This window comes from Bidens hawaiensis, unplaced genomic scaffold, assembly GCF_021521415.1.
Source record: "Bidens hawaiensis isolate Kalapana, Puna unplaced genomic scaffold, B.hawaiensis_p1.1 tig00038568_1, whole genome shotgun sequence".
NCBI lineage: Eukaryota > Viridiplantae > Streptophyta > Magnoliopsida > Asterales > Asteraceae > Bidens > Bidens hawaiensis.
The window spans coordinates 38,974-59,994 of record NW_027505560.1 but is presented as its reverse complement, the minus strand read 5'-3'; the positions used below and the strand labels follow the sequence as shown (position 1 = coordinate 59,994).

Below are 21,021 nucleotides of genomic sequence, written 5' to 3'. Positions count from 1 at the left end.
GTGGAAGATATGGGGGTACAAACTACTAATCAAAGAATTGATGTTTGTACCAATTGTAATGAGTTGGGTCATGGGGCTGATGTATGTATGATAGGGCAACCACAAGTTGAAGAGGTAAATGCACTTCAAGGTCAAGGGCGTGATAATCGGAATTTCAACATGAACTTAAACACTTACCACCCCGGGTTGAGAAATCATCCAAATTTCCGTTATGGAAATCAAGCAACTCAACTCAATCCGAATTTCCAAGGGACTTCTCAAACCACCTTTATTCCTCGCCAACAATACTTCAACCAAGGAAATCAAAGTCAATTTCAAGGAACGGGTGGTAATCAAGGTGGGTCTTCGGGCCAAAGTTCATCAAGTGGGAATGAAGTGATGGATATGTTAAAGATGATGCAGCAAGAGATGCAAAAGAGGAATTAGTTGGATGAAGCTCGTATACAAAAGGATGAAATTCGTGACAAGGCCATCCAATCATTAACAACTCAAATGGACCAACTTGCAACCGAGGTATCTAACTTGAAGAAGAACAAAGGTCAACTCCCTAGTGACACCAAGGTGAACCCTACTCATACTACTTCTCGCAATGTGCCGATTAATCAGGTAAGCGTTTTAAGAAGTGTTAAGGAGTTTAAAATCAATACTACACCGAAATAAGTTGAAGGTGTGGTAGAGGATGTGACGGGGGTAGAAAGTGAAGATGACTAATCTTCACCCATTCAACCCCCTAAACCATCCACGTTTTCAAACAAAGATTCGGGTCAAAATGAACTTTTAAATGATAAAAGCAAGGAAGTGGGAGAGGTTCCAATTCCCTTTCCTTCGGCTTTAAACGATCCAGGTAAGAAAAACTTGATTTTAAAACGGGGTCCTCAAAAGGAGGAGATGTGGGAGGTATTTAAACAGGTTAAAGTTAATCTTCCTTTACTTGAGGCAATAAAACAGGTACCCGCATATGCAAAATTTTTAAAAGAATTGTGTATTCATAAAAGACAACAAAAAGTTCCTAAACGAGTTGATTTAACTGAACGAGTGAGTGCAATTTTTAAGGGTGACCTTCCACCTAAGCTTTAAGATCAGGGAGCGCCCTTGATTAACAATCAAGTAGGTGACTTTCAAATGTCACGGGCGTTATTGGATCTTGGAGCGGGTGTGAGTATTTTACCTGGGGGTTTGTATGATCAATACCTGGTCCACTTAAACGAGTGGAGACCACAGTTTTATTGGCTAATTTGTCTCACAAACTTCCTCGGGGGATTGTGCGGGATGTTATTGTTAAAGTAGAGGAATTTTATTATCCTGTTGACTTTTTGGTTTTGGATTACTCGTCGGCTGACCCAACACAACAGCAAAATGTTATATTGGGTCGGCCATTTTTAAATACTGCTCATGCCATCATTGATTGCCGGTTTGGTATAGTTGACATAGCCTTTGGAAATAGGAAAATGCGTTTAAATGTGTTTACTAATATTTCTAATTCTTTGTCTAGTGAAGAATGTTTTATGGTAGATGTTATAGATGGGTGTGTACCACACGAGTATAAGGAAGGTATGTTGGATGTTTGTGTTTGAGATGATTCTGAACAGGTTCACATTTGTGCATTGGAGTTGGAGGAAAGGAAACAAGACGCAATGGCATTGCAAGAAGAAAGACCACCGTGGACTCATCAGATTGAAAGTCTACCAACAGAAATCAATTCGAACACAAAACCCTCATTGATTTGTCCTTCTAAGGTAGAATTGAAAGAATTGCCAAGTCTTCTCAAGTATGCATTTTTAGGAGAAGGTGAGACGTTGCCGGTTATCATAGCCTCTAACTTGAACGAGGCTCAAGAAGAAGGGTTGTTGGATGTATTAAAGGCTCACAAGGCAGCGATTGGGTGGACTATAGCCGATTTGAAGGGTATTAGTTCATCTATAGTCATGCACAAAATCATCACCACAGATGATGCAAAGCCTGCTCGGGAAACTCAAAGGAGGTTGAATCCTAATTTGAGAGAGGTGGTGAAAAAGGAAGTCATCAAATGGTTGGATGCGGGAATTATCTATCCCATTTCAGACAGTGGGGTAAGTCCAACACAGGTAGTTCCAAAGAAAGCCGGCATCCAGGTAATTAAAGATGAAAGTGGAGAACAAATCGCCACCCGACCGGTCACCGGGTGGCGAGTGTGCATTGATTATAGGAAGTTAAAAGCGGCTACTTCAAAAGACCATTTTTGGGTCAAAAATTATTGAAAAATTTTATTGTTTTTTGGATGGGTACTCAGGATATAATCAAATTGCTATTCATCCAGATGACCAACACAAAACCACGTTTACATGTCCATATGGTACGTTGCCTTTAGGCGGATGCCATTTGGAATGTGTAATGCCCTGGCCACGTTCCAACGATGTATGATGAGTGTTTTTTCGGACATGGTTGGGGATTCACTTGAGGTATTTATGGATGACTTTTCCATTTTTGGGTCAAATTTTGAAAGATGTCTTAATGAATTGGAAAAAGTTTTAAAACGTTGTGTCGAGACTAATTTGGTTTTAAGTTGGGAGAAAAGTGTGACATTTGAGCCAAAACAAGGTACACCTCAGTACGTATTTACCGATTAAGCGAATAAACGCTTTATGCGTAACAAACGAACGATTAACCGAACGGGTCGGGTTAAGACCCAGATATTCCGGGGGGCCATCTATAAGTGTTATACGTTTAATATAAGCTAAAATATTAGTAATATGGCCTTAGTTCGATAGCAAACAAGTTAAACGAAAACATGCTCGTTTAACTACCCGCTATAGAGTTAAAAGCGAAAAATAGCTTCAAACCAAGCATTGTATCATCCGTTAAGCCGAAAAAGACTTACCAAACACTTATTTGAAATGTTTTAAGAAATCCGTGAAAATATTTTCGATTTTTACAATTGAATAGTATGTTTTTATAAATTTATACAAAAATGGTGGAAAAACAATCGTTTTCACACTGTTTGTTCTACCGATATATTTTTTCGCGTCAAAAACCGAACCCGGAATAAACTTGGACTCGGCATGATGCACGGACACATAAATCTAGAGAAATGGGCCAAATGGGCCCAAGAGGAGGCCCAATTCCTCTTACGGCCGTAAAAGGGGAAAACAACCCCTAACTTTTTTTATTACTATATAACACTTTTAAGATATTATAAACCAAACCTTCCATCACAACCTAAGCCTATTGCCACTTTCTGGGCGTTTCAGCTATACCCAGATTAGTTATACAGCCCAGTTTAATATTGAGATTATAATAATATTAAAATATTAATATTATTATAATATTGATTATAGGAAACCATGATTGCAATTTATATAAACCTCGAACCGACGTGCTACTGATTATCTACTAAATAGTGAGTTTCATGACCCCACTTCTAAACTGTTTTACGAACTTTTGGGTTGAAAAGCATGTTTGATTACATATACATACATGAAACATGTATTGATGTGAATTATCTAAGTGCTAACACACGAAAGTCCCCACTAACATAGTGATTAACTTCGAGCCGGTGGCTTGTGAATAGTACTATTGGTTTGACAAACCCAAACGGAGCCGGCATGTGTTGCTGAGACTTTACCCCGTTTGCACATGACCATAATTATACAATACGCTATGTAGTGTTAGACATAGCTACTTGGGGCATATTTGTGGGCGGAAAGGGGGCCACAGTGGTTGATTGGGCGTGGGAAATGGATGCACGCAACACAAATAGTCAAGGCTTCACTGTAGCTTAGCATAATTACATCATTTACATACATACATACTTATATCATGATTGCAAGTGTTAACTTGTGAATGTTCATAACTGTTTTCCTGAAACTCGTGAAACTCACCAACTCTAGTAGTTGACCCGTTTTAAACTGCTTTTCAGGTGTACCTAAATCGGAATGATTTGGTGATCTGTTACTTGCCCAAGGTGTGTGGTTGATGCCATGTGAATAGAAGCAAGGGAGTTAGTAGTAAGATCGTATAGTTAATGAACTAGTTTGGTTTGTATCACCTAGACTGTAACACGATGACAAAACAAGGAAATGTAATATATTGTAAATTAGTTTGTAATGTTTCTTTATAAACAATGTGTTGATACCAGAGGTGTCTGTTACATTCTCGTTTTATGCTTCCGCATTGTGCTACTCGGGGTTTGACAAAAAGTCATTTCATGGCACAAGAGGGTATAGTGTTGGGTCATGTAGTTTCGAGTCGGGGAATGGAGGTGGATAAAGCAAAAATTAATGTTATTTCTTCATTACCACCACCGAAAAATGTTAAAGGGGTAAGGTCGTTTTTGGGGCATGCCGGGTTTTACCGGCGGTTTATTAAAGGTTTTAGTGTGATTACTAAACCTTTGTGCAATTTGTTGCTAAAAGATGTTGCATTTGATTTTACTAACGATTATTTGCAAGCATTTGATGTTTTGAAAGAAAAGCTAGTGCAAGCACCGATTTTGCAACCGCTGGATTGGGCGAAGCCGTTTGAGATTATGTGTGATGCTAGTGACACCACGATTGGAGAAATTTTGGGTCAAATAATTGATAAGAAGCCGGTAGTGATTTACTATGCAAACAAAACGTTATCCGAGGCACAACTGAATTACACCACTACCGAAAAAGAATTACTTGCGGTGGTGTATGCCTTAGATAAGTTTCGATCATACATATGGGGAAGTAAGGTGGTGGTTTATTCGGATCATAGTGCGGTTCGTTACCTCATGGAGAAGAAAGATGCAAAACCCCGTTTGATTCGTTGGGTCCTATTGTTACAAGAGTTCGATTTGGAGATGCGAGATAAGAATGGGTGTGAGAATGTGGTGGCGGACCACTTATCGAGAATTCCTTTGGAAGGGGTAGATGATTCAAATGAAATCAATGAAATTTTTCTGGATGAATAGTTGTTAGCCGTTTCCACTACACCGTGGTATGCTCATTTTGTTAATTATCGGGCCACGGGTGAGATGCTGAAACATTTGGCCAAGAAGAGGAGGCAACAATTTCTATCCCAAGTCAAGCAATATAAGTTAAACCAGATTGGACTCATGGACCACTAACAGATCATGATTTGAGATGGCAACCAGAGTTGTTTCACGAGAAAATGAATACTTTAAGAAAGAAGTACGACGTATTTATTTGTGATAATGTGGTCCTAGAACGTGAGTTTGGTCCTTTTGATGTTTTTGATCGATTCAAGGCATTGGGTTGGGAAGCAGCCCTCAAGTGTTATGATCGAAATGAGAAGTATGTTTTCATTGATGAAATTGAGGAAAGTATGGCAACTTTGAGATGTCCTTCGTTTAATAAACCCTCTGGGATGAAGCTCATAGGAACTGTTAACAACATTGAGGTCACTATGTCATTTGAAACATTGAGGCAAATTGCACGATTTGACAGTAAGCCTCAAAGCAGCTCCGTGTATCCAGATTTGAATGACTTGTATTATCAACCAGACAAGCATCCAACTTGGAGAATGATGTTGGAAGCATTGTTTTTACCCGGCACTTATGATGGGAAATTATTGAGGAATAAATTAAAGATTGAGCCAAAAATGTTGCTCATCATTTGTTTACATAATGTCATGCCAAGAAGAGGGGATATGCAAGAAGTTCGGTATCCCAATGTCCCGATCCTTACTCTTTGATGCATGGAGGACCAATTGTTTCGTTCCGGTATATAGTACTTAACAATATTTGGATAAGCCGGAATAATGTGAGTATAAAGATTATCCCAGATTGTAGGTTGATTACCGCGTTGTTGATGCGGTTTGGTGTGATTAGAGATAATGATGTTAGAGATGGGAAGAAACATAAGCCGTTCGATGTGACAAAGTTGGGGGTTGGTTGGGAATACCGAGCAAGTGACAGGTACCATATGTTGAAAAGTGAGGGACATAGATGGAGGGCATTGAAGGTTGATGCTAGACCTTTGCAACCGGGAGAAGAAGATGAAGTTGAGAGTGATGATGATGAGGAAGAGAGTGGAGAAGATGATTATGATGATGAGCCGGGTGAGCGGGTTGCGATGGAAAGTGAAAGGGTAGGTGGTAGTTCAAGTGCACAAGGATGGGGAAGTTCCATACCAATTGACTATTTGAGGCAAACATTTGACTCGAATTGGGTGCACCATGGTAGCATGCGGGATGTAATAATCAACAACAGGCCAGCAAACTTCTATAATTGGGCCGAGACAACCCAGACATTATTTGATCACCAAACTTTCATGGACGCGAGCATGGAACGGGCCTAAAAGCAAATGTATGATCGCCAAGAAGTGTGAAACCGGACCCACGCTTATGCTGAACAAAGAGAAATCAACCATCGGTACGAGGTTGACCGTCAAAGACGAATGCATGAAGCATGGCATTCTGTTCAACCTGTGGTGGCTGACCCACCGATCGTTGACTACACCACGTTGCCACCATACGACAGTACGGTGAATTATCCTATGCCGCCATTGCATCATTCATAATAGGTGAACCTGCATCAAACTCAAGGTTCAGGACAAGCTCAAGGAGAAGGTCAAGCTGGTGGAGAGGATCAGGGGGCGTTTGGTTTTGGCGAATTCACGGACGTGATGACGTCCATCTTTGGACCACCGCAACCACGTTACTATTGAGCTGCGTCGGCAACGACTCAGGTGTTTCCCTGTACATTTTTGTATCTTACTTTTATGTTTATGTTTGGGTTTTGGGAGGTTGGGTGGAGTAATGACAAGTTGGAATTTAAGGGTTGTGTTTGTCAGTGGTGTGTTAAATAAAAGAACCTACATTGAGGACAATGTACCTCAAATGTGGGAATGATGAGGGATACAAATTTGAAAAAAAAAAAATAAAAAAAAATAAAAATAAAGAAATTTTAAAAATAAAAAAAAATGTGATAGGTTGAGATTGAGGTCCTTTATCATGGTCAGGTTCTTTTGTATGATTATGGATTAGTTGTTGGGTACGAATTCAGTTAAATTTCTAGCTAAAGGTGACATGTTTTGAGTTAGTTATCTCATGTAAGTGGAATAATTCGAGACTCGGGGTGCATATAGTAGTGAGATGGACAATGTGACCTTTCTTGTTAGAACTCGTGCAATGATTGCTTTCCGAGACCTTAGCTTGGTATGCGTGCAAAAAGGATAGAGGCAATTAGGATAATCCTCGTCTGGGATGAGTGAGATGTGGGTCTTGGGGGTAGGGCCTCATACATTACAAATATGAGCATGGGCAATGACAGTGGCGGGGGTTTGGTCTTTAGATACCCAAATTTTTAACCTAGTGCTTGTTGTTTATCAATTATCCTTGACATATTTATTTGTGAAAAGATCCGACCTAGTTAATAGGTATGTTACGTAATTGTTGCAATAGTGAAGAAGTATGAAGAAATAGTAAGCTGTTATTTTATTCAAGTTATATAGTGGAATTTTTTTTTTTTAAAATATATATCAGTAAAAAAAAAGATAAAAATTTAGTATTATAGTTAGAAGTTATAGCATTTTGATTAGTTGAATGTAATAACTTGGTCGGATCTGATCGCATGCGCTACTTTCAAAATCCCCATTCTGCACCTAAACACTTGGCCCCATTACAACCCGAGATAAGACCTCATGATTTGCACAATTACTAAAGCAATTGTAGGTGGAGGTTTAATAGTTGCATGAGCTTATTATAGTAGGATTGCACATGTGTTCGAGTATTGATAATTGTAATGTAGGCACCGAATTGAGATGAATTTTCATATGGGATGTGGCATGAGATAAATTAAAGAAACATATTAGGTTTGGCTAGAGGTTTAATTGTTTGATTGCTTTGAAATTGTGAAGGAGGACTATAGTTTGTATGAAATACAAGGAATAGGGTATGATCTTGGACCTTGACCGCTACCTGGTGAAAGAACGTGTTAATAAGCTTAAAAGATTATATATGAAAGAAATTGATTGAGTTGCTTGAGGGAAAGCAACGTTGAAGTGTGGGAATGTGACGGGTGGATTGTAGAGCCACCCTTAAATGTAGTAATTCTAAGTAAAACATGAGTGTTTACATGTTATTTCAAGGATTTAGGTTACTACCGTATGTGGTGCGTGTTTGCAGGTACAGGTTCTAAAAATGGCGATTCAAGTGAACTATGATGGAGAGGAGCAAAGGACTTGAGAGTTGGTGATAGCAGTCAACAAGTCAACCAAAGAGGAAGATTTTGAAGCAGAGGCTACCGTAGCTTACGGTAGCCACCGTAAGCTACAGTAGGGGTCCAGCGTAGCAGGCTAGCGTATACAGAACAAAGCTAGCATAGAAGTTTGCAAAGCCACCGTAAGCTACGGTGGCCACCGTAGGTTACGGTGGACCTTGACGCTGGTGGCGGTTACAACATGAGTTTTATGTTATAATTGCCTTTCGAGATCCTTTTGATGGTACTCTGTTTGGAGACAATTGTTGGGGTGATTTTGGGGCTTGAGAACAAGTTTTTGAGGCCTTTGAAGTGAAATTAACATCTCGATCTTGGATTGCTTTGGATTAAAACTTGGTATGATGATTGCAATTATGTGTGGCTAAAACTTTTAGTAGTTCTCTTGGTTGTAAGGTTATTACAATTCTCTTTTTGTTTATCGTTCTTGCACTTGGATTGATTATCGAATCATTTAGATTAATATAATCACGTTGTGTGTTTGATTATTTGTAATTTGTCTATGTCATTTTAACCTAGTTTCATTCTATACGATTGTCAGGACCGTGAGTCGGGTGAAACCTTAGCAAAGGTTCGACAAGAACACACCAACTCGAAAACCCAAAGACCGATTGAATAAACCGGCGTAATCAGGATATCCAATGATTGGGAATGAAGGATTGTGAACAATAATCAAACATATAACAGTAAATGATAATCAGTAAATGCTATTTCAGAGACAAAGATTCACTATATTTAATGATTCATTAATGAAACAGTGAATGGAATGTCTAGGGTTTTGTGTGACGGCGGCGGCTATTGTACGATAAACAAAATAGATTGTTTTTCGTAATAAGTGCGTGCCAGTCTGTATTCCGTCTGGATATCCGTACCCTAAAAAATATCCTAGGACGTCTATTTATAGACCCTGACATTCCTTCTAGAAGTCCTAGTCATTACATAATGAAAGACAAATCAAATACAAGTGTTACAGTCCTCGAGCAAGGTACATACCTTGCTCGAGTAAACTTCCTATACTAGGTGTGCTCGGTGAATGTCCTTGAGCAGACTTTACTTGGAATATATTCTCTTTCGAAGAATACATATTCCCTTTGAGTAAGCTTCGTTCCTCTTGACTTGTTCTAGCTTTGCTCGAACAAGTCGATCGAGCAAGCTCATTCTTCTTGATGTCTTCAGCTTTTCTTATTCAGCAATCTTTAGCATGCTCGGATGTAAATCTTTCTCGGTAACTGAACTGTGCTCGAAGTCTTTGCTTTGATTCACGTGACATCCTCTTATTGCATCCATGCTCGTCCCCATGTGCTCGATCATCCTGTGCTCGTAACACTTGGTTAGAACTTGTATGATCAAGCTGTTTGCTCGATTAGCAATCCATGCTCGATAGAAGAATACTCTTGCTCGTTGAAGTGTAGCTTGCTCGAAGCCTTTAACACTTAGAAGAATCACCATTTGAGGTTCAGAACCATGCTCGAAGTAGTAAAAACCATGCTCGATCGTCTGGGCTTGCTCGAATTCCATACTTAGCCATTTCTGAGGAGGTTGAGAAGATTCCAATCTTCCTTGTAAAAACTCCGACCCAACAACGATCTTGGTTTTGTTGACAATCGAGATTTAGAAGAAGAGATTAGGGTTAAGATTATATTGATGGATTACCAAGTAACGACCTCGCGTTCTATGAATCCGAGTAGTTAGTTCTTGATTAATCACAAACAATTACACTTACACGAAATCAAGATATTATGATTTATCCATTGAACATAAACAAAAGAGTTGCGTAATAACCGAACTCCAAGAGGAATGCTCATTTAATCAATTGTTTACAACCTTCGTTTAGTTAATTTAGTTCTTAAAATCAAATCAAAACAAACCAACTTGTAAATTACTTTCTGTCATTTACATTTATATTAGCTTAATTGTTAAACTACTTCTTAACACATATTCCACAAACTCTTCGTGTTCGAAACCCATTTACCACTATCTAAGTAGTTGTATTTGGTTTAATTTTTTGCGCGAGTCTTCGACCTCGTGTCATTGTGACAGGTACATTTCTAGTAAATGGTATTTCCGCTTCACTATTGTTTGATTCAGGTGCGACTAGGAGTTTCGTAGCTACCTCATTTTGTAAAACAGGCAAGATGATTTGTTATCATGTGCCTGAAACTTTTATGGTAGAGACCGCTAGTGAAACCTCAGTTAAAATTACAAGAATGGTTAAGAATTGCAAGATAGAGTCAGAGGGACATGAATTCCCCGCTACCCTATATGTGTTGACCTTAGGAGGATTCGATGTAGTTTTGGGGATGGATTGGTTGTCTGAGTTCGAAGCTCTGATAGTGTGCAAGAGTAGATTGATAACACTGAAGTCTTCGGATGGTGATGCAGTGACGGTATACGGTGATAAAGAAAGCTCAGGGCTTAACGTCATTTCGATGATCAAAGTTGAAGGTTTGTTAAGGCGAGGGTGCAGTGCCTACCTGGCGTATGTTGTCAAAGCTATGGTCGAGACAAAAGAAGCGAAAGACGTTCCTGTAGACTATCCCGAAATGTTCCCTGAGGACCTTCCGGGATTGCCACCGGAACGTGAGGTAGAATTTCAGATAGAGTTAATACCAGGAGTGCCGCCCGTTGCGAAAGCACCCTATCGTTTGGCGCCGTCCGAGATGAAAGAATTGATGTCCCAACTGCAAGAACTCCTTGACAAGGGTTTCAAAAGGCCAAGTGTTTCCCCGTGGGGCGCGCCGGTGTTATTTGTTAAGAAGAAGGATGGGAGTATGAGAATGTGCATCGACTACAGGGAGTTGAATAAGCTTACGGTAAAGAATGAATATCCGTTGCCACGGATTGATGATCTGTTTGATCAGTTACAAGGTGCAAGCTGGTTCTCACTGATAGACCTCAGATCAGGTTATCATTAGTTGAAGGTGAAGGCAGCAGACATCCCTAAGACAGCGTTTCGGACGCAGTATGGAAACTACGAGTTCCTCGTGATGTCGTTTGGTCTAACAAATGCTCCCGCAACATTTATAGACATGATGAATAGAGTATGCCGGCCAATTTTGGATAAGTCGGTTATTGTATTCATCGACGATATATTAATTTATTCGAAGAGCGAGTCTGATCATACTGAACATCTGAGGGAAGTATTAGAAGTTTTGAAGAAGGAGAAATTATATGCTAAGTTCTCGAATTATGCATTTTGGTTACGACAGGTACAAATTTTAGGTCACATAATCAATCCCGAGGGGATTACCGTGGACCCATCTAAGATTGAAGCGATAAAGAATTGGAAGACTCCGCGAAACCCGACTGTGATACGCAGTTTCCTAGGGTTAGCTGGCTATTATAGGAGATTCATTCTGGGCTTCTCCAAGATAGTCGAACCGTTGACCGGCATGACCCGGAAGACTGTAGTATTTAGTTGGGGTATGAATCAAGAGGATGTGTTCGAAGAATGGAAGAGGAGACTCACACAGGCTCCAATCCTTGTTTTGCCCGATGGTGAAGAGGATTTGGTTGTCTGTACTGATGCTTCGCATCAAGGGTTAGGTTCCGTGCTGATGCAACGAGGGAAGGTCAAAGCCTGTGCGTCTAGACAGTTGAAGGTTCACGAAAGTACATACCCGACGCATGACTTGGAGCTAGCAGTTGTAGTGCATGCCCTCAAAATCTGGAGACATTACTTGTATGGTACTAGGTGTACCATTTATACAGATCATAAGAGTTTAAAATACTTCTCTAGCAAAAAGAGTTGAATATGAGGCAGAGGAGGTGGTTGGAACTGATAAAGGATTATAACTGTGATATCAAGTATTACCTAGGATTATAATGTGGTCGTAGATGCCTTAAGCCGGAAGAACGCAGAAGTTATCATGACGGTCAAGTCTTATAAGTTGATCATCAATTCAGATTTCTTCCAAGAAATCAACAAGGTGCAGTCAGAGGTGGTAGTAGATGAAGGGTTGATGAAGAAAGAAAGAATCTTTGGGCAACATAACGAGTTGATAGATAATACTTATGGTGTAAAGACCAAGTTAGACGGATGTGGATTCCACGTCACGGTAATCTTAGAGATCGAGTCCTAGACGAGGCCCATAAGTCCCGTTACTCGATTCATCCAGGATCCACCAATATGTATCAAGACTTGAAGAAAATACTACTGGTGGCCAGGCATGAAGAATGAAGTAGTAGATTTTGTCAGTAAGTGCTTAACTTACTTGCAGGTCAAGAAAGAGCACCAGAAACCGTATGGAAAGATGCAACCGTTGGAGATACCCGAATGGAAACGGGAACACATCACCATGGATTTCATAACTAAGCTACCGCGTACAACTAAAAATCATGATACCATATGGGTGATTATGGACCGTTTGACGAAGAGTGCTCACTTTCTGCCTATACGAGAGGCTATCTGGTCAGAAACATTGGCAAATGTGTTCATCAAGGAAGTTGTATCAAAGCATGGGGTGCCGTTGTCGATCGTGTCCAACAGAGATACCCGCTTTACATCAAGATTTTGGAAGAAGTTCCATGAAGCCATGGGAACAAGACTTAATATCAGCACGGCGTATCATCCTCAAACAGATGGAAACTCCGAGCAGACTATCCAAACCCTTGATGATATGCTACGTGCTTGTATGTTAGACTTTGGAGAAAGCTGGGATGATCATCTTCACTTAGCGTAGTTCTCGTACAACAATAGCTATCATTCCAGTATTGGTATACCTCCTTTCGAGATGTTATATGGTAGACGTTGTAGGACTTCTGTTTGTTAGGGAGAAATTGGAAGTTCAGAAGTGGTGCAAGAAACCTCTTCAAGGTTTGATCAGATTAAGGCCAGAATGAAAGTCGCTCAAGATCGTCGGAAGTCATATGTCGATAAGTGGAGACGGCCGATTGAGTTTAACGTTAGGGACCACGTGATGCTTAAGGTCTCGCCTTGGAAGGGGATTATTCGTTTTAAGAAAAGAGGGAAGTTGAGTCCGAGGTACATTGGAACGTTCAGAATCTTAGCCCGAGTGGACGAAGTGGCTTACAAGCAAGATCTACCCGATGAACAAGCTGGAATTCACTCCACCTTTCATGTCTCTCACTTGAGAAAATTTCTAGCCGATAACACATCCCATATGCCACTGCTGGACATCGAGGTGGAAGAACAATTGAACTATGTTGAGCAGCCTGTGGAGACAGTCGATCGCAAGGAAAAGCAGCATCATCGTAAGTTTATTCCCCTCGTGAAAGTGATATGGAAGCATCGTAAGGGATCGAATGTCACCTGGGAAGTTGAAGAAGAGATGCGCAAGTTTTACCCACATTTGTTTAGTAGTAATAGTTAGGTTTTGAGGACGAAACCTCTTTTAAGGAGGATAGACTTGTAACATCCAAATTTTGTTAAATAGTAAATAACAGAAAGTTTTATGATTATCTGTGTGTCGTTAATTTAGTCGTGTGATATGTGTAGATTGTGATTGGGAATTGGGCTTGGGAATGGGTTATGGGCCATAGGGCCCATGAAACCCCTATAAATACCCAACCACTTCCCTAGTCTCTTTTTTCTTCCTTTTTAAGCACACAAACACACACACACTTCTCTTTAGCCCCACATCCGAAACCAAGCAAAAAGGAAGGAAGAATCTTGTGTGTAAACGCCATCCAACAAAAATAAGACGTCCAGATCCATGAGTGGTCCAAAATCCGAACCCGAACACGAGAACAAAAGGTGAGTTTGGCTAAAAAGGTTATGTTTTGAGGTCGGATTCAGCATGCAACTTGTTATACTAGTAGATCGGGTGGTAGGAAGTTATAAAAAGATAAACTTGCTGAGATATGACCTCATGGGTGCGTTTTATGACAAAGATGTAAGGCCCCGAACCCCGGGAACCCCACAGTTGGTATTCACTCAAAACACTCGTAAAATTAAATAAACTCAAAAACCGTTTCTTCCATTAAAACAAACATTTCAGAGTATCTTTTTTGCGGAAAACATGAAAAATGAAATAAGTTCCCGAAACCCGGGAATTTTGCCCAAAATCCAAAGTTAGTATAACTTTTATAAATTTCCTTGAAATAAAACATTCATAATAATTCTTCCTTCCAGTATGTCCTTCACCATCCAAGTAGCTCCGTACACGTCCAAGCGATAAGGCATCCTCTTCCGAATCCTGAAACTTACACTAACATGCACACAATGTCAGCTTGAGCTGAGTGAGTTCAAGTTTTAAGTAAAAGACATCAGTAGTAAAATCATGATAGTCATATCAAAGGTTTTCTAAAAGTAAAAGGGTACATCCATCTAATCATCATTACCGAACTTAAACATCCTCATACATACATATACAAAATGTATATGTAAACGTCCATTCAATAACATCCCTATATATATATCATCCACGTATAACATCAGGGTCGAGCAAACGTACAACCCAAACACGTAACATCAGTGTACGCAAACACAAAGTAGACATACACAACATCAGTAGTCGAAACGACTACAACATCGCCAAATAGAGGCCAAGAAATAATGTATATACACATATATATATTTAACATCCCAAGGCTTACCATATACTAGCAAGCCTATATAAAATTTTTTTAAAAACATTTCATCAAGTAAGAAAACATTTAGGTGCGCATGCTAGCCCAAAAGTAAAATGAGTAAAAAGGGCATCATGAACTCACCTGAGATCGATCGAATACTTGCAACGAGCTAGGAAGTTCCTAAGGGCAAAATCACAAGCAAGGGCCTGTAAATTATACATAACGCGTTACTAAACTATACAGTAGGAACACTCTAGCCTAATGGGCCGTACAAGCCCAACACTTGGCCCAAGGCCCAACAAATTGGCCCAAGGCCCAACACTTGGCCCAAGGCCCAACAACTTGGCCCAAGGCCCAACACTTGGCCCAAGCCCCAACAACTTGGCCCAAGGCCCAACACTTGGCCCAAGGCCCAACTACTTGGACCAAGGCCCAACACTTGGCCCAAGGCCCAACTACTTGGCCCAAGGCCCAACTACTTGGCCCAAGGCCCAACACTTGGCCCAAGGCCCAACAACTTGGCCCAAGGCCCAAAGATAGTCAGATCGGGTTGAATGCGCGTAAAATAATTCTTAAAACCATTTGTTAACCGAATCAGCCCCGAATGGACCAAATTCCGTCTTAACTCTTTTCATTCATCATAATTATGTCATCCGAGTTGATAGGGTTGACGGTTCCTTTTTACAACATTTACTTTAACATTTAAACGAAAATTCGCGCACCGCCGACTCGATTGACCAAGCACTAACCACGACAGCCCCGAGCACCAAAAAAATAATTTTTCCGCAGCCCTTAAACCTCCCTAGGGCTGCACAAACTGAATCGGTCAGTCACCCGATCAACTAACGCATCAAACTCAACAATTGGCAATTCTACACCCGATAAACCCTAGTTTTCGAACTAAAATTGATTGACCGACCTAAACACCTCCAATGACCATGAAATTTTAATATGATGTAAATGCCATACCTGGGGATCTTTCTACACCGTAAACTCTAATTTTTATCCACGGGAAGTTTGTCAATTGCACTCTAGCCGAAATCTGCCCAACGAAAAGTTTCGACAAAATTGAGCATCAAAACGATTAGGGGTGAGAAAAAAGAGTGTAGGGGATTGTAGTACATACCTTGAACTACCTCTAGGAACTCGGAATAGATCAAAAAATCAAAGCAATGAAGGGGGGGGGGGTGGCTGGAAGTGCCGATCGCAGCTGCTGTTAAGTTTAGGGTTTTATTTATTTATGTTATAACATAAGATGTTACACTCTAGTCCTTCTAGATTCAAGTGTAAGGCAATATGGAAGGAATATTTAGGTTCTTTAACGTACCGGGATGACGTGAAGGCTTCCGAGAAACGTCGGTTACGTCCCAAGAGTTATACATACTCTACAAGCTTTAGTTCTTCAAACCGGAGTTAACGGGTGTTACAAAAGAGGTGATGTTCGGACCTCATAAAACATGGGTATACAAAGTTGGTACAACCCAAAACTAATAAAAAGGGTAGAATCGGGTCCTAAGGAAGAGTCACGGAGTAAAATGGCTTTAAAATGATAAAAATGAAGGAAAGGAAGTTTGTTCGCACAGCCATGCGAATTTCCAGAAATTTGCATCGCACAGGCCATGCGAATCCAAGAATTTGCATCGCACACCCATGTGAAGGGAAACTTCCATGTGAATCGAATCCCATGCGAAGCGAAACTTCCATGCGAAGTGAATCCCATGCAAAGCGAAACTTCCATGCGAAGCGAATCCCATGAGAAGCGAAATTCCCATGCGAATTGTGTTAAGTTGCTACTAAAACGTGACCCGATCCATTTTCTGATGCATTTTTGTTAAAGGACTAATTAACAAAAATAAAATTTTTCCAAGCTGACCTGGCAGCTCAACCCCAGCCAGGGCTCTGCCCATAGGGCCCTGCTAGGGGCTGCCGCCCCTAGACCCAGGGGCGCTGCCCCAGGACCCTCGTTAGTTGAGGGTTTCATTAAATTAGATGTAAGAAGTAGTAGTAATGGATAACTGATACTCATAACTTGTTACATAGTTAGCCAAGCTCAGTTAAAAAAGGGAGTTACCACTAGCTTAGAGAGAAACCGATGACAGGTGAGTTCTAGCCCCATTTCACTTTGAAATGTTTTTCGGGGCTGTGTGCATGCTGGTAAGTGTAGAAGTATATATATGCACTTATAAATACATTTATGATGAAGGTGAATACCTAAGGCAAGAATGAAAGGATGTGGTAAGAATTTGTATGTGTCAGTTTGATAACTAAATATGATTGTAAGAATCAAATATGAATATAATGTAAGATTCAGGGTGGCAGGCCCTTTTAATACCTGCGCAAGAATAGGGTGGTAGACCCTTCTAATACCAGGGCAAGAATAGGGTGGCCGACTCTATGATATCGGTGCAAGAATAGGGTGGCGGGACCTTCTAATACCTGGGCAAGAATAGGGTGGCCGACTCTATGATATCGGTGCAAGAATTTGGGTGGCAGACCCTTATAATATATGTGCAAGAATGTAAGAATAAATTGTATGCTGTGTAAGAATATGTATATGTGTAAGAATAATCTTGTAACTGTTAAACTAGAACTCACTCAGCGTAGCTGACCTTTAATATGCACGCAGGTAAATAGAATGCAGCAGATTGCTTAGGGGGGGGGGGGGAGGCACGTGGCAATGAAGCGAAGACTGGCATCGAAGAAAGAAGATTCCTGTGCTATTTATGTTATGTTTTAAGACAAGTTAACTTTTGTTAAAGACATGATTCGATGTTTGTAATGAAATGTTTGAAGTTTTAATTATTTCGCAAAAGTGTTTAATTAACTCTAATTTTAGAACTGTGTTTATGAGTAAATCCAACACCAAAGTGGGGTTTCTGGGAACGTGGCATTACACAGACACTAATAATATCTGAGATAGGAGGGACCAGAACCTATTAATATTTTAGATAGAAGGGACCATCCCCAAATAATATCTGAGATCGAGGCAGGAGGGACCAGACCCTAATAATAACTGAGATAGGAGGGACCGGACCCTATTAACATCTGAGATAGAAGGGACGAGACCCTGAAAAGATCTCAGATAGAGGGACTAGACCCTAATAATATCTGAGATAGTAGGAGAAGGATAGTTTGCGGTATACCATAGGAAAGTATGAAAGAAAGTATGTAAGTACGTATGTACATACGTAGAGTATGTATGAATGTGTAATAGTAAGTGATGTATGAAATACGTATCTTCAGACACGTATAAGTAAAAATATGAATGTATGTATGTTAATTGATTAACTAGAACTCACTCAGCATAGCTGACTTTTATTATGCACGCAGGTGAATAGAATGAGGCAAGTTGCTTAGAGGGAGACACGTGGCAATAAGACGAAGACTGGCATCGATGAGAAGAGAATATACGTGTTATTTATTTTTAATATTCAAGACTTATGTTATTTCAGTTTAAACTAGTACTTATGTTATGTAAGATTGGATGACCTTATATTCCGTAATTTGTTTTAATTAACTCTGATTTCCCAATTATGTGAACGAGTAAATCCAACCTGAGCTAAAGTAGGGTTCCCGAGATCGGGGGCCTTTAAGGTTGGTATCAAAATATAAGTTCGAGAGAATAAGCATCCTACACGCTTAGACTCGAACAAAAAATGGGACTTAAAGAAGAAAGAACGAAGATGCCAGTTAGAGAATGCCATATGCCACTCAAGCAAGCTTAATACGTGAATTTCCTTACAACGTAAGGATTAGTAAGATAGATATATGACCTGTTAGGGATAGGATTGCTTGTTTATATTTGAAATGATTGATTATCTAACTGCTTTAAGTAGAACCAAGCATAAGTAGACTCACGAAAGGAAGTGTATAGGACACAGAAAGTTGCGTGAGCAGCTAATCCCAGCTGGCCACTGTTATTACCTGTAGCCTCACTATCCTTGTATTAAATAGTTCCTGAAGTGATGAAGTTTGCGTTTTTTTTCCATTAGAATTCGAATGGCTAGTGCTATGATGACCGCTGAGCGAGGAGGGCACACGAGGCACCATGGGAGGCCACGTGTTAACCGAGTACCCTCTGAGGAACTGATTACTGAACTCATGAAGAGATAAGCATGATTGTACGTGAAGAGGAGTATCAACTCGACCCTACTATTCAAGCTACCATTACTCAAGCAGTAGCTGCCGTAGTGAAGAATCTTCAACAAGAAAAGTCTGCTGAGAGCCTTGCAAGAACTATGGAAAAGAAAGAGAAGGAGTGGATTGCTCCTACTAAACGACCCCGGTACTCAGCTGTGGAACCCTAAAGACAAGAAGCCTAAGGTGTGTGAGAAGAAGCCGTGTAAGACATGTGTGAAAACGCATGGTGGCGAGTGCAAGTGGGGGAAAGGTGATGATGTCTGTCATAAGTGTGGAAAGATTCATGGAGGTGAGTGTAGGATGTGATCGAGTGCATGCTACAACTGTGGGAAAGTGAGGCACAATGCACTGGTTTGTAATGCAAAGCCCGCATGTTACAAGTGCGGGAAGACGAGTTATTTTGAGAGAGAGTGTACTGACGTTGAAGATGTGGGTAGTGGAAAGAGAGATACGGAAAAGTCAAGGCCATGTAGATTCTCGACGTTGTGACAGGTACATTTCTAGGAAATGGTATTTCTGCTTCTGTTTTATTCGATTCAAGTGCTAATAGAAGTTTCGTAGATGTAACATTCTGTAAGATAGCAAAGATGACATGTTGGCGCATGTTTGAAAATTTTATGGTAGAAACGGCTAGTGATTCTTTTGTTAGGATAATGAGAATGGTTAAGTACAGTAAGATAGAACTAGAGGGACGTAGGTTCCCTGTTACTCCTTTTATAATGACCTTAGGAGGATTTAGTGGTTGTGCTGATGCTTCGCATCAAGGGTTGGGTTGCATGTTAATGCCACGAGGAAAAGCTATAGTGTATGCGTCCAGAAAATTGAAGTTCATGAAAGTACATACCCAACGCATGACTTAGAGTTATCAGCTATAGTACATGCTCTTAAGATTTGGAGACGTTACTTGTATGGTACTAAGTGTACTATCTATACGGATCACAAGAGTTCAAAATACTTCTACGAGCAGAAGGAGTTGAATATAAGACAAAGAAGATGGCCAGAGTTGATTAAACACTATGACTGTGAAATCAACTATTACGCGGGAAGGGCTAATGTAGTTGTTGATGCCTTAAGCCGGAAGAATGAGGAAATGATAGCGACTGTGAAGTTTTGCAAGTAGATTGTCAACTCAGATCTCTTTAAGAAGAACAACAAGGTTCAGACAGAAGTGCTTGCAGATGAAGGGTTAATAAAGAAATAGAGGACTTGTGGGCAACAGACTGAGTTGATATATAATACACAGGGTGTAAAGATCAGATTCGATCGGATGTGGATTCCACGACATGGGAATCTCAGAAGTCGAATTCTAGACAAGGCTCGATAAATCTCGATATTCGATACATCCCGGACCCACCAAGATGTATCAAGACTTGAAGAAAGACTATTGGTGGCCAGGTATGAAGAACGAAGTGGTTGATTATGTCAGTAAGTGCTTGACTTGTTTACAAGTTAAAGCAGAACACCAGAAACCGTATGGGAAGATACAGCCCTTGGATATACCCGAGTGGAAATGGGAACATATCACCATGGAATTCATAACTAAACTACCACGGATAGCTGAGAATCATGATACCATCTGAGTGATTGTGGACCATTTAACTTAAAGTTCTCCCTTTCTGCCTATACGAGAAGCCATCTCGTTAGAAGCGTTAGCGAATGTATTAATTAAAGAAGTAGTAACAAAGCATGGGGTGCCGTTGTCGATCGTATCCGATAGAGATACCCGCTTTACTTCGAGATTCTGGGAGAGATTCCATGAAGCCATGGGAAAGAGATTGAACAATAGCATAGCGTATCATCCTCAAACAGATGGACAGTCTGAACGGGCTATCCAAACCCTGGAGGATACGCTACGTGCATTCCTGTTAGATTTTGGAGGAAGTTGGGATGATCATCTTCACTTAGCAGAGTTTTCTTACAACGATAGCTATCATTCAAGTATTGGTATACATCCTTTCGAAATGTTGTATGGTAGACGTTGTAGAACTCCTGTATGTTGGGGAGAGATTAGTCAGAAAGAGATTGGTAGTTTGGAAGTTGCGCAAGAAACCTCCTCAAGGATACGTAGGAGGAGATGCGTAAGTTCTATCCTCAGTTGTTTGCGTAATACATAGGTTTCGGGGACGAAACCTTTTTAAGGAGGGAAGAATTGTAACGTCCTCGGTTTA

At 40.4% G+C, this 21,021-nt stretch overlaps 1 protein-coding gene across 1 annotated transcript; it reads left to right on the top strand.

Annotated features, from left to right (window-relative positions):
* The first annotated feature begins 492 nt into the window (after positions 1–492).
* Positions 493–4,912, top strand: LOC143613939 (uncharacterized). Its single transcript, XM_077087516.1, has 4 exons — positions 493–606; positions 1,590–2,127; positions 2,270–2,332; positions 4,392–4,912. The coding sequence occupies exons 1-4, from the start codon at positions 493–495 to the stop codon at positions 4,910–4,912; spliced, it is 1,236 nt and encodes a 411-aa protein (XP_076943631.1).
* The last annotated feature ends 16,109 nt before the right edge of the window (positions 4,913–21,021 follow it).

Coding starts and splice junctions, on each gene's coding strand:
- LOC143613939 (XM_077087516.1), top strand. CDS start 493: ATGGACCAACTTGCAACCGAGGTATCTAACTTGAAGAAGAACAAAGGT. Junction 607..1,589: donor GCAATGTGCCGATTAATCAG/GTAAGCGTTTTA, acceptor GATTCTGAACAG/GTTCACATTTGTGCATTGGA. Junction 2,128..2,269: donor CCAGGTAATTAAAGATGAAA/GTGGAGAACAAA, acceptor ATGGGTACTCAG/GATATAATCAAATTGCTATT.